The sequence below is a fragment of the Anopheles nili genome, chromosome 2, assembly GCF_943737925.1.
Source record: "Anopheles nili chromosome 2, idAnoNiliSN_F5_01, whole genome shotgun sequence".
Taxonomy (NCBI): domain Eukaryota; kingdom Metazoa; phylum Arthropoda; class Insecta; order Diptera; family Culicidae; genus Anopheles; species Anopheles nili.
The window spans coordinates 10,855,087-10,878,266 of record NC_071291.1 but is presented as its reverse complement, the minus strand read 5'-3'; the positions used below and the strand labels follow the sequence as shown (position 1 = coordinate 10,878,266).

General features: G+C 41.3%; 4 protein-coding genes across 4 annotated transcripts; all 4 read left to right on the top strand.

Moving 5' to 3' along the window:
- The first annotated feature begins 1,286 nt into the window (after window positions 1-1,286).
- On the top strand, window positions 1,287-6,764 carry LOC128725421 (uncharacterized). The gene is made up of 6 exons (XM_053819199.1): window positions 1,287-1,439; window positions 1,997-2,728; window positions 2,803-3,217; window positions 5,410-5,480; window positions 5,585-6,289; window positions 6,357-6,764. The coding sequence occupies exons 1-6, from the start codon at window positions 1,287-1,289 to the stop codon at window positions 6,762-6,764; spliced, it is 2,484 nt and encodes an 827-aa protein (XP_053675174.1).
- A 1,920-nt stretch (window positions 6,765-8,684) lies between these two features.
- Window positions 8,685-10,352, top strand: LOC128725315 (lipase 1-like). The gene is made up of 3 exons (XM_053819086.1): window positions 8,685-8,732; window positions 9,140-9,850; window positions 9,924-10,352. The coding sequence occupies exons 1-3, from the start codon at window positions 8,721-8,723 to the stop codon at window positions 10,350-10,352; spliced, it is 1,152 nt and encodes a 383-aa protein (XP_053675061.1). The 5' UTR covers window positions 8,685-8,720.
- Window positions 10,353-11,134: 782 nt separating this feature from the next.
- On the top strand, window positions 11,135-12,317 carry LOC128725210 (lipase 1-like). The gene is made up of 2 exons (XM_053818972.1): window positions 11,135-11,866; window positions 11,940-12,317. The coding sequence occupies exons 1-2, from the start codon at window positions 11,135-11,137 to the stop codon at window positions 12,315-12,317; spliced, it is 1,110 nt and encodes a 369-aa protein (XP_053674947.1).
- A 3,042-nt stretch (window positions 12,318-15,359) lies between these two features.
- LOC128731980 (peroxisomal membrane protein 11C) lies at window positions 15,360-17,954 on the top strand. The gene is made up of 4 exons (XM_053825139.1): window positions 15,360-15,585; window positions 16,514-16,878; window positions 17,224-17,292; window positions 17,385-17,954. Exons 1-4 carry the CDS (start codon window positions 15,526-15,528, stop codon window positions 17,602-17,604), a joined length of 714 nt encoding a protein of 237 aa, XP_053681114.1. The 5' UTR covers window positions 15,360-15,525; the 3' UTR covers window positions 17,605-17,954.
- The last annotated feature ends 5,226 nt before the right edge of the window (window positions 17,955-23,180 follow it).

Genomic DNA, 23,180 nt, shown 5'->3' with positions numbered 1-23,180 from the left:
TACCAATCAATAGCTACTGCAACGCGGGGGTTTGTCTTTACCAAACTCATTAGCCGGAAATCGGAGGCAATAATTGGGCTCTTCTTGGGGCGGTTCTTAAGCAATCCACCCTGGCCACCCGTATATTGCAAAAGTACGCAAATATGATCTCCCACTCCGATATCTCCGGCGACCGGTTTCTCGTGGGGCGGGTAAAAATTCGTCGATTTCCGTATAGCACAAATTAAGCTCTAATACGATCGTGACGAGCTGTCAAGGCAGCCTTTTAGGCGGGCATAGTCGGGTCCGGGTGTTGATTTGCACAATAATCGAATTATTAATCAAAATACACATCACATTTTGTGTTGCGCAAACGATTCATGTTTCCTTTTTCCCGCCGATCGGTTTTATCTTGACACCATCTTGGCGGACAACGACCGTGATAGTGCCGCGAGGAGAACGGACCGGCTGGATGGAATTGAGCTGAACGGTTTCGTGAACGGAAGCCTTTTACAGGTGCCGGTCGGTGTTCGCTATGCTTTGATGATCACACGTTCAAGCTATATCACGACATGATCGCGTCACTTTAGGGTTTCTGTCTATTTTTTCGCATTCTCTCTTTACACTCGATGCCAACCTTGACCTAACGAGCTGGAATGTTGTGTCTCGTCCTGAACTGTTTTTTTAAGGTGGGAAAACTTTAATCCTACCCTTTCGGAACGTAATTCCTATCATTAGAGGGTTAAATGATCGCAAATTAAATCAACGCAAGGTTAAGGGCAGTAGCTCCTGTACGTGCTACGTTTCATGGCGTGAAAGATTATGACACTTTTGATTATTATTATTACAATCCTCACCAAGCTTAGGGCGTAGGGTTCTTGTTCGAGAATGCGAAACAGTTTAGCAGCCCTTCCCCAATCTCCCCTGTCCTAGCGCTGTATGATCTTCACATCCTGGCAGAATATGATCTGCTACGCACCACTGGATGTGATACGATCACCGGTATTGGTACCTTTTCACGCTCACAATGACGTCGCTCGAAAAAGTCGTCCTCATTGGGGTGGGGAGCCAATGTTCCGCCATTGTAGCGGGGTGGCTCGCGATGGCCGGCTATTGTGTGTGCGCGAACGTGCGGTTGGTTCGCGACAGGATGGCAATTATTGTTGGGTAGCATGCATTAGCATGCGCCCCGTACCGGTAGCGTTCGAGCTCGATTCGACCAACGGTTAGTTCTATTGCGCGTGCGGTAGCGAAAGGATCGTGTTCTGGTACGATCGTTGTCATTTCACTGCGCCAGTAGCTCGAAGATGGGTCGGTCCTGGGTACTTCTACTGCTGTCGGTGGTGTTGTCGACGTTCGCGTCCGTGTCCGCACATTATTATCATTATCAGCAGCATCAGCAGCACGAGCAAACGGATCCACCATTTCGGATCGAGGAAGAGGACGCGATCCTTACGGTTGTAAGTGTAGATAGCGTGTAGATCCAATGCCTGATCCTGTGTGAAAAGCGAGAGAACGAGGGTTGTGATAAACTCAGAACTGTTACGATAGGAGAAAGTGCTGTGATGGAAAATCGAACAAGCTTACCTGTGATGGGAAAAGGGATACCACTCTTGGAGCTAGCAGAGAGATAAAATTCCGTTGCACCACTGATCGATTGCGTACCGTTGTTCGATCTTCTAGCTATTCTAGCGTACACGAGCTGCAAAAGGACCCATCGTTCGTCGATCAGGATTCGATATTGCCTTGATGATTTATGCTGCAAAATTACACACAAAATTAAATGATAATGAAGTTAAATCATATTTATTGCTGGTTACGGAGTGAAGGTGAACGATGATCGTGCTCTGTAACCACTTCCTTGTGAATCAACCGAGCAGAAAATTTACTTGAAGTTATTCGCATAATACGCTGCAAATTTAGACCATATATTCGTACCATGTGTGCCTTTCGTACCGTATTCCCAAAGGTATACGCCTAAGCACTGTTCCAATCTCGCTTTGTTTCGTTTTCCCAGCCTCAGCTCGTGTGGAAGTACGGCTACGAGATCGAGATGCACGAGGTGCAAACGGAAGACGGCTACTTGCTCGATCTGTACCGTATCCCAGGTCGACGAGCCACGTCTGATCACCCAGGACAGCGCCCGTATCGAGCCGCACCGGTATTCCTGATGCACTCCCTGCTCAGCAGTTGTGCCGATTGGGTCCTGATGGGACCAGGACGTGCTCTCGCCTACCTTCTGGTCGATGCCGGATACGACGTTTGGTTGGGAAACGCCCGTGGCACACGCTACTCTCGCCGGCACATCCGATTACGTCCGGACCGATCAGCACGCTACTGGAGTTTCAGTTGGCATGAGATCGGCTTGTACGACGTCCCGGCCATGATCGATCACGTGCTAGCTGTTACTGGCCAACCGCGGGTACACTACGTCGGTTTTTCCCAGGGAACGATGGTGTTGTTCGTGCTGCTGTCCGAGAGACCAGAATACAACGCCAAACTGATCGACATGCAGGCCCTCTCGCCATCCGTTTACATGTACCGGCTTGAGGGTCGACTCGTGCGAACGTTTGTCCGGTTGGCTGATCCGCTTGTAGCAGCCGTGGACGCGGCTGGTCGGCATGAGATCCTGCCGAATCAACGCTTCCTGGCACCACTCGTGCAGCTTATCTGCAGGAACGCTAATGTGACCGCTTGTCGGGAGCTTCTGTACGACGTAGCCGGTAAAAACCCATCCCAGGTAGACGACGTAAGTACATTCCATCGCAGTTCCGGTATCCTTGGTTCGTCTCATGAGTCTCTCGGTCTATTTCACGCCTGCAGAAGATGGTTCGAGTTTTCCTGGGACATTTTCCGGCCGGTGCGTCCTTACGCCAACTGCACCACTTCTCACAGATCATCCGGACGGCTCGATTCGCTCGGTACTCCACTGGGAGTCCAGCTCCGCTTTACAACCTGACTCGGGCCACAGTGCCTGTCGTGGTGTACTACGGCATGAACGATCACGTCGTTAACTTCCGCGACGCACTGCAGTTAGCCGACGAAGTGCCCAATCTGGCCGGAGTCTACCGGATCGCCGATGGGCGCTTTACCCACAGTGACTTCATTCTGGCGAAGAATGCCGCCCGGCTTCTGAACGCTCATCTGCTCCACCAACTGGACCGATACGATCGGCAGGCACTGATGGAAGTCGCAGCAACGCCGTCGTTCGAGTTTTCACCGCTAGGTGGCTGCGGTGGTACCTGCTTCCGGGATGCGCCATTCTGATTTCAAGCTCCCGGGAGGTTTTGCCCGGGGCTTATCGTGCGGTATCGTGCATCCGGCTAATTGGTTGCACTGCCATCTCATTACTGCCCATTCATTGCCGCTAATCATCACCCATTGAGATCCGTGTAAATCGTCGGCACGCCTCCACGTGCGCCTGCAAAATTGCGCCCATCAATTGGGCCCACCTAACGTGCTTGGGGATGATTAATAACCGTTACGGAAAAAGACGTCTGTTAATTTCGTTGATTAATAATATCCCGCTTCTGGAAGGGTCACAGCGGCTGGCTGCCCTAACTGGCGGCCTTAAACTTCGCCGAAAAGCTAAGCCTCTGTTGTCGGAAGCCGTCAAACGCCATCCACTGGTTGTGACTTGTGAACGAGCGAATACCGCTGGTGAGAGGATTAAAGGCACCTGTGCCGAGAAGCTGGGCGAATCGCAAGGCCGCCGATGCGTAAATCTTATCGGTGCCGGAACGGTATCGATAGAGAGGATCCTAGTTCGTGTAAGTTTAGGAAACCGGTACGTCTGGACGTTGATCGCGACGGGTGCTGAGGACGACCCTCTGAGCAGAGGCGTTGGTTCACTATATTTAAACGTTGATTTTTACATATTTTCAAGGCAAAATACCAAACTATTTTCGCATGCAGCCCGCAAAACAAGACTGTTTGCAAATAAGTATGGCTCGTAGGTTTTGTAAAACTTTGCTTATATTCTACGTTACTGATGTAATATATGTACATACTTAAATGGTTAATAAACTATTGTATAAAAATTAAATTTCATAATTTGATCAACGATGCTTCAAATATGTGAAAGAAATTGAAGAAAAAGTATTTGGAGCATAAAATCAAACAAAAATGCTCCTATTTACAGCACATGTGAGATGAAGGCATGTGTTAGTTAATTGATTACAGATATCAAAAATTATAAAAAAAAATTAAATCAAATGGAATAATACATGCATTTTAACGATTGTTTTAGGATCGAACTTCTCGATCAATGGTCCAAATTTAAATCACGATTTAATCAAACTATATATCAAATTGTATGTTAACACTCTAACAAAAATATGAGATGAATAGGATTTTATAAGAAAAAAAATACGTATACTATGCCTGGCTTAAGTGATGTTACTAAGCTTAGTTCATCGCGAGCTTTAGAATCTGCTTTTGCACGAATCAGATGGCCAATGGGGCGAAACTGCTCGAAAGCTTTTCACCAAAGCTCAAATAGGTGAATCACGTTTTGTGATCGTTATTATATGAATGGAGATTGAAAAATTATTTGAATTGTAACAAAATTGATTTTCCCGTTTACAGTTGCATAGTAATATCTGTTTTTATAGCAAAACATACGCACCTTTCTGTTTGTTGCGTTGTAGCTTCATGACGTAGCTGGCGTGACGTCCCAAGTAAGGTGATCATGAAAATTTCGAGGTCAAACCCCAACAACAACACGGTCATCTCGTTTGGATCGGGTTCCTGATGTCTGGCAAGGAGCAATACCCGATCCGCAGGGCTCGTACGTTCACCTTGGCATCTGCCAACGCGCACGTTTTGCGTTTCGATCCAGCGGCAAGTGAAAGCCTCGCTAACCTTAGCATCGTCTCGCTTCTACTGATGAAGGAGCTTTTGAACATATCGATGACGCGAGGGTTACTTAATGGTATGCCACTACACGACTCACCGGGCGCGTCTCATCGCGGACTGTAATGTGTTGCCCTGCAGCATCACCACGCTTGGAACGCCGAAGGTAAAATGCAGTGAACATTATTCAAAAGGTAGTACCTTTTTCAGTAATGTAGCTAAGCAATGTGGAAGAAAAGAATAATTGAACTTTTCCAGAAATTCATTCCGTAATCTGCCTGGTACACTCACATTATCCTTCGAGTGTATTGAGCGCACGTAATGTTCCGGGTTCATGAGAAACTCCCTCGTGCATCGTACTAGAACCTCACACAGGCGCGTGAGAACTCCGATCACGCGGTTTTCGATGATAACGTGGGTATCGGATGCAGTTTGTTGCACACCGCACGAAGCGGTTCTCCTTCCGATGGCACAGTAGTAAAATGGCACTCGACTTAGAACGTTCGTGCGCGATCAGCACCCTTATTTCTATGCGTCTCGTTGTACTGTTGTCGTTGGGGTTGCTCTTGGTGCAAGCCCAACCGGAGGACACGAACGATATCGGCAGCTATTTTGCGATCAATGTCGAAGACGGCGCCCTGCGTACGGTGAGATCTGAAAAAAAAATAAAATCAATCTTCCACGAGGAGATGATATTTTAAAAGAAAACCACAAACAGTGAAAGTGATGCATAGTGTTGGTTCGTTTTCAGCCGGAGTTGATCGCTAAGTATGGCTATCCAGTCGAGAGCCACGAGGCAACGAGTGCTGACGGTTACATAATAGCCCTCACGAGGATTCCTCCCAGGAAGCAGCGCCATCGGTTGCCTATCCTGCTGGTGCACGGGTTGCTTGCCAGTTCGGCCGATTTTCTGATCATCGGACCAAACAACAGCCTCGCCTACCTGCTGGCTGACCAGGGCCACGACGTTTGGTTCGCGGATATGCGTGGAAATCGATACTCACAACGGCACACCCGACTCAGCACTGACTCGCCCGAATACTGGGACTTCACCTGGCACGAGATGGGCTACTACGATCTGCCGGCTGTGATCGACTATATCCTGCGGCGTTCCGGTACTCAACAGTTACACTACATCGGCCACTCGCAGGGTACTACCGTGTTTTTTGTGATGGCCGCCAGTAGGCCTGAGTACAACGACAAGATCGCACATATGTACGCTCTCTCGCCGGCGGTAAATGTCAGGCGTGTTCGAAGTCCGGCAGTGCGTTGGATGCTCGACCACGTGCTTCAAATCAAGGAGCTGCTCGACGCGCTCGGAGTACAGCAGTTCCTGCCTCACGGAGACCGGCAGTACGAGCTTTCGCGACTTCTTTGCCCGATCAGCGATCACGACAACGTCTGCATGCAGGTCATCAGCATGACCGTTGGTCCGAATCCGAAAATGGTGGATATGGTAAGTGTCGTAGCGCCGTATGCCGAATTCACGTGATAACGTATTTTCCGAACCCTCCGTATTCTAGATCGCGATGCAGATTCTGACCGGACATGATCCGGCCGGTGCATCCGTCAAACAGCTGCTACACTACGCTCAGCTGCATCGTTCGGGACAGTTCCGGCAGTACGATTACGGTCGGCGAAACAACACCGAGCGGTACAGCCACTGGAAGCCACCGGCGTACAATCTGACCGCGGTCACGGCACCGGTGACGATCTTTTACGCGCTCAACGACTGGTTGATCGATCCGCGGGACGTGATGCGATTCGCTCGACAGTTGCCGGTTCTGCCAACGATGCACCTGGTGGAGGACGAGAACTTCAATCATCTCGATTTCACGATGGCCAAAAATGCGCGTCCCATGGTGTACGAGCGTATACTGGGTGATCTTGACCGACGGGAACGTATCCAATCGAAAACTGGCCGCGCATGATGCAGTGGAAGTTAGAAACCAAAACAACTAGGTTAAATGCATGATCAAAGGTAAGCTTTGGTGGATCTTACAAAACATTATGAAACCACGTATAAAACAGTATCATTTGTCGTTTCAGAAACGTAATGGTCGGTATACTAGTTTGTACGATCATTAAAAAAGTAGGAACTTGTGTAATAAGCATAGTTCATGATTGTGAAGCCCATATTACCATACACTCATCAGTTTAATGGCATCGCAACAGAATTGAAGATAAATCAAGGAACTATTTGCATTTCACCGGAGCTATTCGAGTGGCGATTCATTTCGAAATAATGCTATAAGCATCCATCATCGGGAGATCGGAGTAATCACATTGAAGCATCCGTTCGCGTTAGAATTGCCGTTCGTAACAGCAAAAAAAAAAAAGCAACAACACCTAAGACGCCCGTTGAAATTGCGCTGACCTGTAATCGACCGTTCAGTGAAAACTCCCCCTTCTGACCCGTCGCTAGCTACTTCCTTTTGCTGTCAGTAGTGCAACCGCGCCACCTGGAAATTGCAGTGATTAGGTAATCATCGCTGGTTCGCGGGTTCGCGAATTGATCTGATGCCGCACATTGGCGGTAAGGCGCTCGCACGCTTATTTGCATTCACACGGCGATACTAGCTGCGATAAAGATCTTGGTGGCATTGTCGGCGCTCATCAGCTTCATTATTTGTTTGCTTGGCTGTTAGCCGCTTTCAGCTCACTCTGAGCATCACTGTGTATGATTTTCCTTCCGCTATCGCTTGCCGGGGCTGGGAAACTGTCGTAGGAATTGGGGGAAAATTGCACAAGCGCACCGAGTAGTAAGTGGGCAATAATCGTGATCGGTAGTGACGTGCGCGGTTGAGATCCGTGATGATGCTCCGGGATGTTGAATTAATATCTGATAATGTGTGAAGCAAAAAAAAACGAGCACAATTGCGCAATCTAAAGGAGAGAGGTTCCAGGTATTCTACACCGTAACTTCTAAGCTGGAGTACGGAGAACACATATAGAACATGTACCGTAGGTCTGAGCTAGGGGAGTTGCACTGTGATAGAAATGCATGATTTTACGCACGTAGGAGTTGTGGCTAGGTAGCTGGGGTAGACATGTGCAAGATATGCGATCAACAGCTATAACTTTTGTAAGAATACTAGCATTATTTGAGGAATGATTTCATAATATAGGTACAATTGATAGATAAAAACTTACTTTCTACTGTATTTAATACGTTACTATACGATAATCTCCGATCTAGCATTCTTTGCAAGCATATTCTTAAAACAAAGCTGAGATTAAAAAATCATTAAAATTTTTTACAAACTAAAGTTAAAAATTGCTAGCCACAGCGAATAGAGGTGTACCAAGGATGTGCCAATTTTCCGTCACCCACCATTCGGTTCTGTAACAAAAGGGTATGCTATAAAACTGAAAGTGTAAATAAATAAATTGGCGTATTTATTCAGCAAGGCACTACTGGAATTAATCCAATGGCCGCGTTGTAACTGCACCGACCGGCGTCTTGCTCTGCTCATGCACTCATGCGGAACAAGGCAAGTGAAGTGACAACGTCACCGAGTAAGAAAAATCTACTTAGAGTCAAGGCAAAGGACAACTGATCAACTGATCTGCCGCTTGTTCACCTTGACCATGTACGACTACAAGCAGCGGGCGGTGCAACCACATCAAGTGCAACTGTTGGAAGGCTCGCAACCTCAAGAAAGCGCAACCGAAAGTTCGTCACCAGTGCAGAGATGACCGTATACCGTGGTGGATATGTTTTCGACACCTACCGCTTCCAGCAAGGCGAGAACCGGTGGAACATTCGCACCTTAGTTGGGTGGTGTTTGGTTGTTTATGCGATGGCAACATCAACAACGGTGGCCGGTACGTGGTGTGCCGTCGGTGGTTATGAAAGTGTGTTTTCCATCGACGAGGAGGACGGTATGCTGGAAACAGTAAGTGTATCTTCTGGGAGTGTAGAAGTGGCGTACTAAAAGTGGACATAGTGTACGATCAACAAATGTTTGGCGTAGATTATAATAGTGGATAATGAATGTTTCGTTATTAACTTAGGATGGCTAATAGGCTGCTCTTCTTGAGCAAATTCAGTTTGCAGTTATAGTGGACATATAATTTCATCCGCTTAATCGAATAAGTATTGAGAACACTGATCAGAAAATCGTATTTGGAATGTTTTTTTCTTAAATTTAATGCTTTAAGAACTTTTTATCTTCAACATGCTCAAAATATTCAGTAGATTTTACTATAAGTTACGTATTTTTTACTGAACAGTAAGTTAGCAAAGCTGTGTTCTGATACCAAAAATAACCGTGTTCTTTTCACTAAATTGAATTTACCAAAGCCGGAGTTAATCCAGAAGTACGGATATCCGTTGGAACGACACGAAGTCACCTCCGAAGACGGATATGTACTGGCGCTGACGAGAATCGCAGCTTCAACAGAACAAACTGAACACTCAATGCCACTGCTGCTCGTGCACGGAATGTTCGCAAGCTCGGCCGACTTTCTGATTGCGGGCCCAAACAACAGCCTTGCTTATCTGCTAGCTGATGAAGGCCACGATGTATGGTTAGTGGACATGCGCGGAAATCGATACTCACGTCGACACACTCGCTTCAGCACCGACTCACCGGAGTATTGGAACTATTCCTGGCATGAGATGGGTTACTACGATCTGCCGGCGGTGATAGACTACATCTTGCAGGTGACCACAGCGAGGCGTCTCCATTACATCGGCCACTCGCAGGGTACGACCGTGTTCTTCGTGTTGACTGCCACTCGACCGGAGTATAACGAAAAGATAGTGCGCATGTACGCACTCTCCCCGGCCGTGTACGCTCGGCACATCCGAAGTCCGATCTTCCGGTGGCTTGCGGAAAATGCGCCAGCTATCAAAAAATTCCTGGACAGCGCCGGAGTGGTGCAGGTGTTGCCCCACAACCCTGATCAATATGTGCTGCAAAAAGCGATCTGCCCGGCTTGTGTTCCGAGGAGTATATGTAGCCTGTTCGTCGAACAGCTCGTAGGTCCTAATCCCAATGGCACTGATAAGGTAAGGACAACGTGTTCAGCTCTTCACCGTAACGAATGTTTATTTCGTTTCGTTCGTTTATTTTTATCCTTAGCTTGCGCAGCACGTTATTGCTGGTCACAACCCTTCCGGGGCCTCTAGCAAACAGCTACTACATTTGTCCCAGTTATGTCGTGCTGGAAGCTTCCAGCAACTTGCGTACCAAGGAAAAGAGCAAAATCTCGCTGTTTACGGGCGAGAAGAGCCTCCAGCATACAATCTGACTGCGATTACTACTCCGATCGTAATGTTTTACGCCCTGAACGATTGGATCATCGATCCACGTAATGTCATTAGATTGGCGGAAGAGCTGCCCGCTCTGGTGTCTGTGAACGTCGTTGAGGATCGGAACTTCAACCATTTGGACTTTATGATAGCGAAACGAGTGCGTTCACTCGTGTACGACAAGATACTGGATGATATTAATCAGATCAGGCGGAGCGAAAAGCCGAACCACCGGAAGTCGGATACAAATAGCTTATAAACAATGAAAAATTTGATAATTATAGATTATAAAGTAGCCATTAAAAAGCTAAAAGCTTCCACGAGATATGATTTTCCTATACTATGACAGTATGAGAAGCGTAAAAAAAATTCGCAACGTAAGTATCGTTCTAGTTACTTGTTTGGTCACATCCAACCTTATGAGTTGCGCCATTATTAAGCTTGCTTAGTTTATATTTATTTTTATTAAAAATTGTAATGTATACGCAAATAAACTAAATAATTCATTCCACGTCGATTATTAAAACATATGGAAAACTAAATCCATCACGAAATCAAATACACATCTTTTAAGAGGATCAGATAACAGGATATTATAAATGCATTATGTCCCAACTGACATAGCACTAAAAGTAAAAGAAAATTTTGCCGATAAATTAAACCAATTGAATGCTGAAAACGAATTCATTTGTAGCAACTAATGATTCTTATCTCTTAGATGTCTATTATATACAACGATAAAACAATATTATGAGGTAATTATTGATGCGTTAGTAGCTTACACTGACAACTTCTTTGATGAATGACGATCAGTTTTTAATGGTACAACAGTCACCGAAATAGCTCACAAACTTGCGCTAACGTGGAGTTGCATTATAGATTTGTATATCCTATAGCGGCATGCATCCATTTGCCATCGGTTTATTGATTGGGATTCTCTCTAAACCCACCATTGGAAAGTTCAACATTGAGGAAGCCGATGGCGAGCTTACGACGGTGAGTGGGGAGGTTCTTGCTTTTCTTGGAAGTTATTCTATAAGCATGTCTCACCTTCAGGTCGAACTGATCCAAAAGTATGGATACCGAGGCCGAGCATACACAGTGACCACCGCCGACGGTTATGAGTTGGGAGTGCATCGGTTGCAGCGTAAAGGTGGTCGAGATCCAAATCTACTGCCTGTGTTGATCGTCCACGGTTTGCTCGGTAGCTCTGCTGATTGGGTATTAATCGGTCCTGATGCTGCCATCGGCTATCTGCTAGCTGATGCAGGCCATGACGTGTGGCTTGGGAATACCCGCGGTAATCGGTACTCGCGCAGACATTTCCAGATGTCACCGGATGATGTCGCATTCTGGAACTTCTCTTGGCACGAAAAGGGCATGTATGATGTTCCGGCTATGATCGATTTTATTCTGAACGAGAGTAAACCCAGATATAGTCAGCTTTATTACATTGGCTACTCCGAAGGCACCACGGCATACTTTGTGATGACGAGCAGTCTGCCTGAGTACAGAGCCAAAATCCGTCTGGCCCATGCATTGGCACCAGCCGTCTTGTTAGATGAAATGCGCAGCCCAATTCTAACAACGTTGGCTAATGCGTCACCGTCTCTCATTCTTGTGGGGGAACGTTCGAATTTTGTTGAGCTTTTCCCGTGGTCCGAGATGCAAAACGGCTTCCTTCGGTCGGTGTGTCAACCATTCGTTGAACGGAATCCGTGCGCTCTGGTGTTTGAAAATGCGTTTGGTCCCAATCAGGACTCATTGGACATGGTACGTACCAGTAGAATAGTAACGATTATTCGATCGATGTGTCTTGAAATGTATTCTTTCTCCCTACGCGTAGAAAGTCGTTCAAGCGATGATGGGCCACTGTCCATCTGGAGCAGCGTTGAAAGAACCGAAACATTACAATCAGGTCATCCACACAGGGATATTTCAACCGTACCAGGAGGAAGGAATGGAGAACACTGTAACGGCGTATAATATCAGTGCGTCCGACGTGCCGATTTATATCTACTACGGCGTGAACGACTGGATAGTTCATCCGAAAAATGTTCGTCGATTCGCTAACGAGCTTCCTAATGTACGTGAAATTCGCCCGGTCGGTGGCAAAAAATTTACACACATTGATTTTTTCATTGGTAAACACGTAAAGCCCGCAGTATATAATAGAATACTACGCAATCTTCGAAATGATGCCCGTGCTCAACAGGCGAAATGATGTTCGATTTGTGAACAATTTTAAGACCCCAAGATTTAGTCGAACAGAGAAAGCTATATGTTTGTCAATAAATAGAGTTATCCATTTCTAATCCATGAATTAACAATAATCCAGCACCATATTTTAGGTTGACAATTTTTCAAACTCCTTCAAAGTTACATTAGTTTTGCAAAATAATTGTTCAAATAAAAAAATACTATGTACGATCGTAGATTATGTAGTTTTTATGCATTTCCTAAAGGTCAGACTTAACACATTTGTTATGCTTAGGTAAATTTTGCAATAAAAAAGTAGGAAAGATTGTTCTGAAAACAAGTTTAGTAAATAAACAACACTTCAAAGCACGTTCTACATCATCAAATTCTGTAAGAATTCGGTAAGGAAAAAGTAGAAGGACGCGTTGAAACTTGAAACGGTTTCATACAACACCGAAAGCGAATTTTCCCGACGCCATGCGTTTTTGACATAGATCACCCTGCGGTTCGACAATATAACACGTGTACTATAATAACACGCAAAACAACGTTCAAATAATAAATACAACAGTATTCAAGTAATTCACATTTTTTTCAGGAACGATGGCAACTTAATAAAAAGAATCATAAGCTGTCGGTACGTTGTTCATTTCCTTATTTCTTGTCTAAATGTGAAATATATTTGAACACACGATCGAATATAGTCAAAACCCAGATCCATTTTCGACTCATTCTCATTTGATCTCATTCTAAAACGTTTTGCAACGAATAAAATTGTTAATTACTTCAGATTGCACAATTTTAAAATAATTATACTGGCAATTTGCTGATGCACAGAGCGATAACGATAAATATGCCTTTGTCAAGAACACACAATGGCTGATATTCTTATTGTTGTCGGAGCACCACACGGTTGCGTGAGCTCAGAGCTTTATTGTAGAGAATATATATTTCAAACCTTAATAATTGATTATGAATAAGACAATGCAACTCTTCGTGATAGGTTTGTTGTTTTGGATACTCACCAAGCCCGCCATTGCAAATATTAGGATTGAAGAATCAGATGGACAGCTCACAACGGTAAGTAGGGAGGTTGTTGATTCCCAGTGTGTTAAATCACTAGCAGGAATTGTTTTTAGCTAGAACTCATTCAAAAGTACGGATACCAAGGGAAAGCATACACAGTGACCACCGCCGACGGCTATGAGCTGGAAGTACACCAGTTGCAGCGTAAAGGTGGTCGAGATCCAAATCTACTGCCTGTGTTGATCGTGCACGGTTTGCTCGGTAGCTCTGCTGATTGGGTATTAATCGGTCCTGATGCTGCCATAGGCTATCTGCTAGCTGATGCAGGCCATGACGTGTGGCTTGGGAATACCCGCGGTAACCGGTACTCGCGCAGACATTTCCAGATGTCACCAGATGATGTCGCATTCTGGAACTTCTCTTGGCACGAAAAGGGCATGTATGATGTTCCGGCTATGATCGATTTTATTTTGAACGAGAGTAAACCCAGACATAGTCAGCTTTATTACATTGGCTACTCCGAGGGCACCACGGCATACTTTGTGATGACGAGCAGTCTGCCTGAGTACAGAGCGAAAATCCGTCTGGCCCATGCGTTAGCACCGGCAGTTTTATTAGACAAAGTTCGAAGCCCTCTGTTGCGAACGGCGACCGACAACTCACCGGTACTTATTTCTACGAGTGAACGTACGAACTTGGTCGAGTTGCTCCCCTGGTCCGAGCAACAAAACGGTATGCTTCGGTTGATGTGTCAACCATTCATTCCACGTAACCCGTGTGTTACGACGTTGGAAAATTTGGGTGGTCCTAATACAAAATCGGTTGATACGGTAAGTTGAATTTGATTTCATTTCTAGGAATTTTATTTGCATTTAATTACATCGTCTCACCTATAGCTTGTCGTCCAAGCACTGATGGGTCACTTTCCATCGGGCGCAGCGATGAAAGAACCGAAGCATTACAATCAAATCATCCATTCTGGTGTATTCCAACCGTATCAGAAAGATGGCATGGAATGTACCGACGCACCATACAACCTTAGTGCATCCGATGTACCGATTTATATCTACTACGGGATGAACGATTGGATAGTGCATCCGCGAAATGTTCGACGATTTAGTAAGTTGCTGCCAAATGTCCGCGAGCTTAGGGCGGTTGGTGGCAAACAATTTACACACCTAGATTTCATAATTAATAATCACGTCAGGACTGCCGTTTACGAAAAAATTGTTCAAAATTTGAAGAATGACAAATGAAAACGATTACATCCCAAAGAGACTAGATTATAAGTAAAAATAAGGTTAAAGATATTTGAAAAATTCATTGCAAAACGTTTCTTATATAAGATAGCAATTAACAATTTCTAAAGAAAGAATTGCAAATAAATTAACAATGATAAAAAAGTATTTATATAGTACGTCGATGTTTGAAAAGTACAACAACTTTTCCAAAGAGATATAATGTTTGCATTTTAAATTTCAACCCTTAGTTATATACTGTACATGAAACATTAATTATTACAACCTAAGGCTTACTGATTGTAAAATACAGCAAAAGTCAAAATATCTGATACAATTACTATGTAGTTTGATTTAAATAAATTGCGCGCCTGAAAGCACATTTCAGTATTGGTCGTAATCTGTCATGACTAACAGCAGTCTAAAGTTGACAGATCCACAACACCGGTCAATGTAAAGGTGCTACTTCACCCATGATGAGACGTCTCGCTCAAATTTTCCATAGATTATTCTGTGTTCTTTAATCAAAAGGATGAGATTAGTATATGTATAAAAAAACATATTGAAACCAACAGTAGGTACTTATCTCATAAAAGTTTGACTAATGGCTAAATAATAGCCGATCTGCTGGAAATCTCGCTAGTAGTGTACATACTCCTTTAGCATTTATTCGTCAACATCACTGTCTCGCAATAAAAACAATAACAACAATTCATTCCAATGCTAAACAGTGCACCTACCTCACGCTCCATCGAGCCCACATTTTTGCCTATTTTTAATCATTTAAAACGTCTCAGCAAATTCGTGGTATTAGGTGATAAGATTACATTCTCGTTGCCGCTTATGATAAGTTATTCTGTCGTCTACAGCTGAAACAAAAGTGCTGGTACTGAATCTATAGTCTAAGAGTTTTTTATCGGGCAAGTTGTGTGATCCTCATTCTCCAGCAAGTTTACCACCGTTCGCAAGATGAGCAAACTATTGAATGAAATCTGTGAAATGCTGGACGGATATACCGGCAGGGATAAGGTTAGTACAGATTGATTTCATACTGTTGCAGCGAAACGAAAATGTTCGTGATCATAGTGCACGAAGTAGGAAATGCGGAACAGGTAGATAGCTTAGTTCCACGTAGGATAAAGTTTCGAACGTGTTGCTGCAGATATTGAAAACAACTTTCACTTCACCCTCCTGAGACTGCCTAACAACAGGCGTTGGTTGTTTCTGCTTTTGTTCGCAAAGAAAGCTCAAAGGTGTGCGTTGAGCCAATTTAGCTGAAAAGTGGATTGAATTTACGCTCTCCTATTCGATTGTATGCGAACGGTACTGTGTATACCGCGATAATGGGACGTTTGTTTTTGTTCAATTTTCTGGTTTTAATACAGGACCTGTTTGTTAGCTTCCACGCGGTCACTTGATCGACGTGTCTTAGTAAGTTTTGATAAAAAAATCGTTTATTATCATTTTTACTCCTTCCAAATGTGACAAATTGGATATATTGAACATCAAAGCTAAACCCCTTGGATTAATTCTTTTAATTCAAATAATTGACAATGAAACGATGTAAATTTAGAACAAAGCTTATACCTTTTAGTCCAAAAGGTCTTCCATCATGTAGCATGTGGCGATTGGCTTATTAATCTTTAGCCCATTGATGGTTTTTCCCTGGGTTACTGCTAGTAGATTTTTTCTAAAGGGATTTCGAGTAACTGTCGCACATTTTTTATGTATTCCTTTGAATACTTGATGCAGGGTGACCTGAGACAGTGGGCTTAGGTGTAGGATGATACATATTGTCATTCTATACGACGAGGACGGATCGAAAAGAGAGTAAGGTAGGAGAACCGGCCTAGAATTCCAAAGCTAAATAAGTCATGTATGGCTTTTCTGCATCCAATATGAATTCCGCAAAGGTTGCATAATATTAACAAGAGTGTCACTCATTATGAATTTTCAGATTATTCGTACTTTATGCTACACCACCAAGCTAGCTTCCGGCTTATACGCCAAATCGGATCCGTTATTGGCGAAAAAGCTGGCAGTATTCAGTTCGAAGATGTCGCAAACGCGGGCTACGCTGCGCCTGTTCGACGATTTGCCAATGCTGGCGTATAGCTTGAGCTACGGTTATGGTGGCAAGGAGCCGGACCGCTGGATGGGTCTTATTGGGTTCATCACAAACCTGATCGACCATGCATATTATCCCGTGGATAAAATCTGCTGGCTAATTGAACATAACCTGATGGACGTGCAGAATCCAACTCGATGGGACACGATCAATTCAATGCTATGGGTGGCATCGATTTATCTCAACCTGATGAAGTAAGCATAACCATTGGCCGGCGTAATATTATTTTACGTTTTTTTTTCACCCAAAAAACGGTTTATATCTGGAAGCGTTATCGAAATCACGTTTCAAACCTGCAGCTCACTTTGATTTCGTAAAGCCGATAGAGCTTACCGAGGATTTTCTACTGCACGGTGTGTCACGTTTACGTTGTTGTTAAGGTATCTTTTTTCACAAGTACCCGTGTGGCAAGGATAATTCCAGTATCAAGTCTCTTGTGCTTCAAATGTTATCAATGCGGGGATTAATCCTGCTAGTTCACCTAGACAAATCCCTAATTCCAGTAATTAATTTATCGTTCTATTTCATCCCACCCGCAGAACCATTAGGAGTTTCACTGTGATGGAGCAGCATAAGTCATGCATAGATAAAAGGGAAAACAAAACCAGGTAAGTGATGAAATGAATGGGGTGATTGACCAAATCGTAGTAAAAAAATCCAACCCACTGACATTACTTGCTCCAATATACTCTTTTTCTAGCCAGGCATTCCACATGTTACTTGTCAAACAACGCATGGAAGCAATATCTATATTAAGATTGTCATTGGATCTGATCCACGCCGGCAGCACCTTACCCAAAGGCATGCTTTGGGGTGGACGCTTCGAAACGTGGCACGTTGGATTGATCGGTAGCATTTCTTCTTTGCTGGGGCTCTATCAATACGTAGCAAAAAAACGTATTGTCAAGCAAAATTGCTAGTGCAAAGGTAATCCTACACATAGCATATTGGCAACCAGTTTATATCAGATCAGGAAAGGAGAGAGTTTTTGAACACTGCTCTGCACAAATAATTGTACAATAAATAGTAATATAAAAATTGCCACCGTCCCACACAATTGGACGCTAGAAGAAGCAAGGAAAAGAGCAGTGTTGTAAATGCTGTTCTGTACAAATCATTGTACATTATATAATAATAGGAAAATTTTGCAATTTGGACTAGTTGTACTATACGTCTTGATTTGATTAGTTAGGAGGCTTTACAGAAAAAAGAACGATCTTTAAGCTTATTACCTCTTGTACTGTTTTGTATAGGTAAACATATATGCCGACTGCAGTGAATTTGTAAATATTAAATTACGAGTATTTAAGATAAAGTAAAACTCTAGTCAGTAATTTGATTTTTAAATATATCATATATTGAAAGAAAACATGGCTATTGCGTTTATAAAGTACTGTACATTAATGACAAAACAAGGCTTTATACGGGATAAATATAGAGTACACTCTACTCTAGGTGAAATGAAACGGATGGTGCGGTATCAAACGATGAAGAATCAAGGGTTGCAGAGATTGAAGCGATTATTGAAGTATTCAACAGCTTTTTTCCGGCTAAGAAATCGAATGGAAATATTTTGTACGTTACATCGGATGTAGAATTTCAAATCAAACCGTGAACATTTGATGAAATCTGTGATTTATTGGGTTTCGTTTATTTGTTCGGTACTGCAACGTCAGAGGTTTGTTTTTCCGGGGAATAAATAGTTTTTTTTTCGGTAGTAGTTATTATTGTTTATATCGTTATTGTTTTGCGTTAATATAAAGTCCATTTTGATCAGTTCTTCCGCATATCCTGCTTTTCCGCTCATTCAATATCGATAAATGTTCGCAATGATGCCCGAAAGGCCAACTGACGCGACATTTTAGAATAATGATCTCAGAGCAGGTTCAGAAAAAATGTCCTGAACCATATCTCGTCGATTCGACTTGCATCATGCGTGATGACGGGAATACATGTCCTTCGGGTCATCATCAACTATGCTTTAATGGTCTGTCAGTGCCAAGTAGAAGCGTGACGGCCAATTTTGTTGCATGCTTTCATTATCGATTTTAACTGATACGAAGTATGCATTTTTTATCTTGTGTTACTACGATTGCGATCTCCTCCACCCGGCGAAACCGATGTTGCATTACTTTTATCGTTATCCAAATTCGTCACATTTGTCTGAACCTTTGCATAGTATGTCACATACATGTGACCCTCGATCGATATCTCTTCCCGTATTAGCTTGTTTACTTTCCAGCTTTTACTGTCTTATTTGCGCACGAACTTTCCTGTATGAGTTTTATTTGTATTGTCTTTTAATGTGGCGGGAGGTCATGATGGGGTCGGTTTATATTTAAGCCTGGGGAATTATTTGCATTTCCAGCTACTGAATCCCTCTGTTTAAATAAGCTTATGCAGTTGATCGCTCCTTGTGGTCTTCCCTGTTCATTTTCCGGCGTATATGTTGCATTCGTTTGCAAACAGCTCAAATTGCTCGATTTTATTAAAACAAATTTTCTTAAAAAGCGCCGTTTGGTCGAGGAAGAATAGTGTTGACGTATTAAAGTATTGAGTACGGCTGTATCTCGTGTATTATTTTTTTGTATTTGTATTATTTTGTTTAAATACTGTTATAACGATCGTTACGTATTGGTGCCCCAAAGTATGATGCATGGACAGGATTCAATCCTGTATAGTTTTAGATACCTTGAGTAATTAAAGGGCAGATAAAATGTTTTTTGTATTTTTGTTTTTTTTTTCTTTTCATAACATATTCAGCATAGTCTATCAATCTTAGTTACTACCATTCGATCATACCTTCTCCTGCTAACAAATGTAGGCAACACCAGTAGCTATGGAACACACTTCAATGTTTTGTGCTTCGTCATGCGCGACACTCATTGGAGCAGATGTAAATATACAAACCGATTCAAAAGGTTTTAGCTAAGCCTTGTAAAACTACTATCATTTGTTTTTTTTTGTTTTTAATGTTGCTTCATTAAATAGTTGTTTTTGCTGTCTTTTCCACTTCCCATCACTGCTTCAGTAATTTTCTTCAAATTTTGATTTTTGCTTATTTGCTTCCGCATTCAGTATAATGATTATCCAAGCATTGTCAATGTTTGATATTGTTATGTGGTATCAAATTTGGGAAGTTACTCGAGATTTTTTTGGCCAAAATATGATTCCTCTCCCTATTACTTCGCAATTAAGCAAAAATGACAAAGAATAAATTTTTCGCTTGATAAACTGGTCAAGCAGCAATCGACATTAAGGTGAACTTATTGCGATTACTTATTTGGTCCTAACAACGTCCTTTCCAGGGGGTGTTGCGAAGTAATATCAGCTTATTTGATTTGATGATCACCCTCTACACATCATATTAAATCGTATGATTTCTGCCTGAAATTTTGCATTAACAGAGCGTACATATCTATCGGCTTCTTGGTCTTATGCACATCGTTCCGTTATGTTTTACCACTGCTTAGTACACGTTAGTAGTATGGTAGCATGTGGCGAAGCACGTAGCTATTTCATAGACTTCATTATCACTAACGTATTTATTGCTTCCTTACGTGCATTGTTTGCATGTTGTCAATTTTTTACACTTTTCAGTCACAATTTTTTATCATTTATGCATTCTTTTGCAGGCGCGTTCCGATTTTGTTAAAAAAAGAAAACTACAAAACTGTTGAGTCTTTTCATGATGCATTTCAGCAGTTGGACTTCAAAAGCGCTTGTAAAAATTGATCTAATTAAAATTGAGCTGAAATGACTGTACTATAAAATCTTTTTTATTTTTTTTTCTCTCATTTCTTTGTCAAAGTTTATAAAATAAAATACATTTCCATACACTTTTCATTAATTAGCACCATGAGTAACAAACAAAACAACTTTAATAAGTTAGATATAAAACAATAAGTAAAAAACGCAAACAATTTTTGCAAACAACGCGACAAAAAATAGTGAAATTTCGTATGTCATTTAAAATTATTTGCCTATATAAAATCACACACGAGAAAATACAGTAATAAAATACATAAAAACCAATCCGGAATACAGGTGTTCAGTTTTCCGATTCTTCAAAGACTGTTATTTAGTTCTAAAACATTTTACTTCAAATCAAATAATGATTTTGCTTTTTTTAGTGCTACCATTATTCCTCGATTGTGAAAGCATAAATTTATCTAAAATATATAAAAAGTGTAAAAAGAGCATATACAAAGTTAAAATTTTGTATAAACCAGTGCAATATTCAATGTAACAACGTTTAGTGGTTCACAAATCCAAGCACTTGCTTACATGATAACAACCTCTAGTAATTAATGAGTAGAGGCGCCAATTATACATTCAAACAAATAGTATTTGAACAAGAATTTAGAATACCTCATTTTATTCTCCAACGCATTTTAGCCATAATTACAGAAGAACTGTGCCTCTCATTTTCAATCGTTCTTTTGATCAATTGTTCCATTCGTTACCAACAAAAACCGAAAAGTTTATAAAACTTGTACTCAATAGTACATATTTTACTTTATCATTAAAATACAAGTGGAACTATGTGGAAAATCCAATACATGAATGATAAAGCAAATGATCCTTCGTTTCAGTAAGACAAGTGTTCATCGATTCATCTTTGTCGTTAAGATTAATATTTTTTATTGACTTAAAGTTGTTTCATAAAACCTTCGTAGGCTTTTACTTCATTCATTTCGATAGCTTGCTGGTAATTTGATTGAAAAGATTTACCAGGAATGTGCAATATTTAAAAACTGTATAACTACTAAAGCACAAAACATTAAATGCTAACACAAAAGCCAATAAACGCCATCGGCTAAACAAATCAATGAAATTCTATTACTCAACAGCACAATAAATTTCAAGTAAATCTCATCTATAGTTTGAATCCTGTTTTATGATAGATTGAATGAACAAAATCATACATGTTGTTTTGATAATTGTTGCCGGTTTTTAATAAGGTAAACTGCTACACTAAAAGATAAAGTAAGAATCCAATGTTAAGCATAAAACATTCGAGGAATATTTTCAGATTAAAATTTCACAATACACTCACTTTCGATTCAAAATGCATAAGATCAAACATTATTTTATAATTATTTCTTGAAGTGTTGATGTATAGAAATTATCCCCACACGTATTGTTGTTGCTCATCATTCTGTATCATCTATTACTTCGATAATTCAACGCCATCAAAATCAGTCAGCTTTTAAAAACATTCATTTTTTTCTCATTTTTCAACAAACGATCGATTTTTTTCATTTACGTTACATATGTTCGTGCACATAACGATTTGAAATTGAAATTGAGGGAATATTGTTAGCACAGATTAAATCATATTTTAAAACAGCCATCTCCCATAAAATGTTAATCATCCTGTCATTTTGTTTTGTTGATAAGAAGGTACTACTTTCAATCCTTTATATAATATGGATAATAAAATGAGCATAATTCAATCTTAAATACTTAAACAGAAAAACAAACGAAATTTTCGTACTTCAAAATCAACGTTTGACAGACAATATGGTAATATGCAATATGGATTCCGTCAATACTAAAACCTATTTGGTTCAGATCATGTATATATTAAAAAAAATCACAATATTATAAGTTCTCTCTGGTATTGACGAGTACATATATATTGATTAATTCGAACTTCATTTAATAGTTGTTCGATTATTCCATTACACACATTATTAACATACGTTGATGTTAAAGAAGTAGCTTGCAAATATTGCTAGGCACATGATTCTTCATACTTTTATATTTTTTATTGCGAATAAGTGTTCAATTTCATCGAATATCTTCGGGTGTGTTACTTTAGATTGAACTTTGATTCTTAGGAGAATTTTGAAAAACACTCGTTTTGATTTGCATAATGATTTTGTAGCGATTTTTGTATTGATGATTTTTTCGTTACTAATTAAACCATTAACATCATTCATAGATTATGTTTCATTCCATTCTCCAAGAAGTGAATGATTCCAGATGATCAACATTATTCAAAATACGACATACTAACCGTATATTAATTCGAATAAACGATTGAAGCTCGATATTGTTCTTAATATCTTCTGAAGTCTACGCGATGCTCATTTTTACTTAATGTTTGATTATAGCTACAAAAAAAGAATATTAATTACCTATATTTGAAATATATCCTAAGATAGGAAAATTATTTTAGATCAAAATTTTAATGAACAAATCATTTTTCTGAGCATTCATTTTGTATTTTAAAAGTTCTGCTAAACATAGCGATTTGAATAGCTCAAGGCAAAACATCTAAATGATTGAAAATGTGAAAATATATGTATTACTATTTAACAACGTAATCGATGAGAAAAATGCTTTTATTATTGTCTTACAATTAAGAGCGATCGGCAAGGATCAACACATCGCTACCATCAATAAATACCTTTATTATGTTTCTTAGTTATTTCATTTTTAACGTGTGCTTTTTCAATTGTTTTATAGTTTTATGATGTTATCCTAA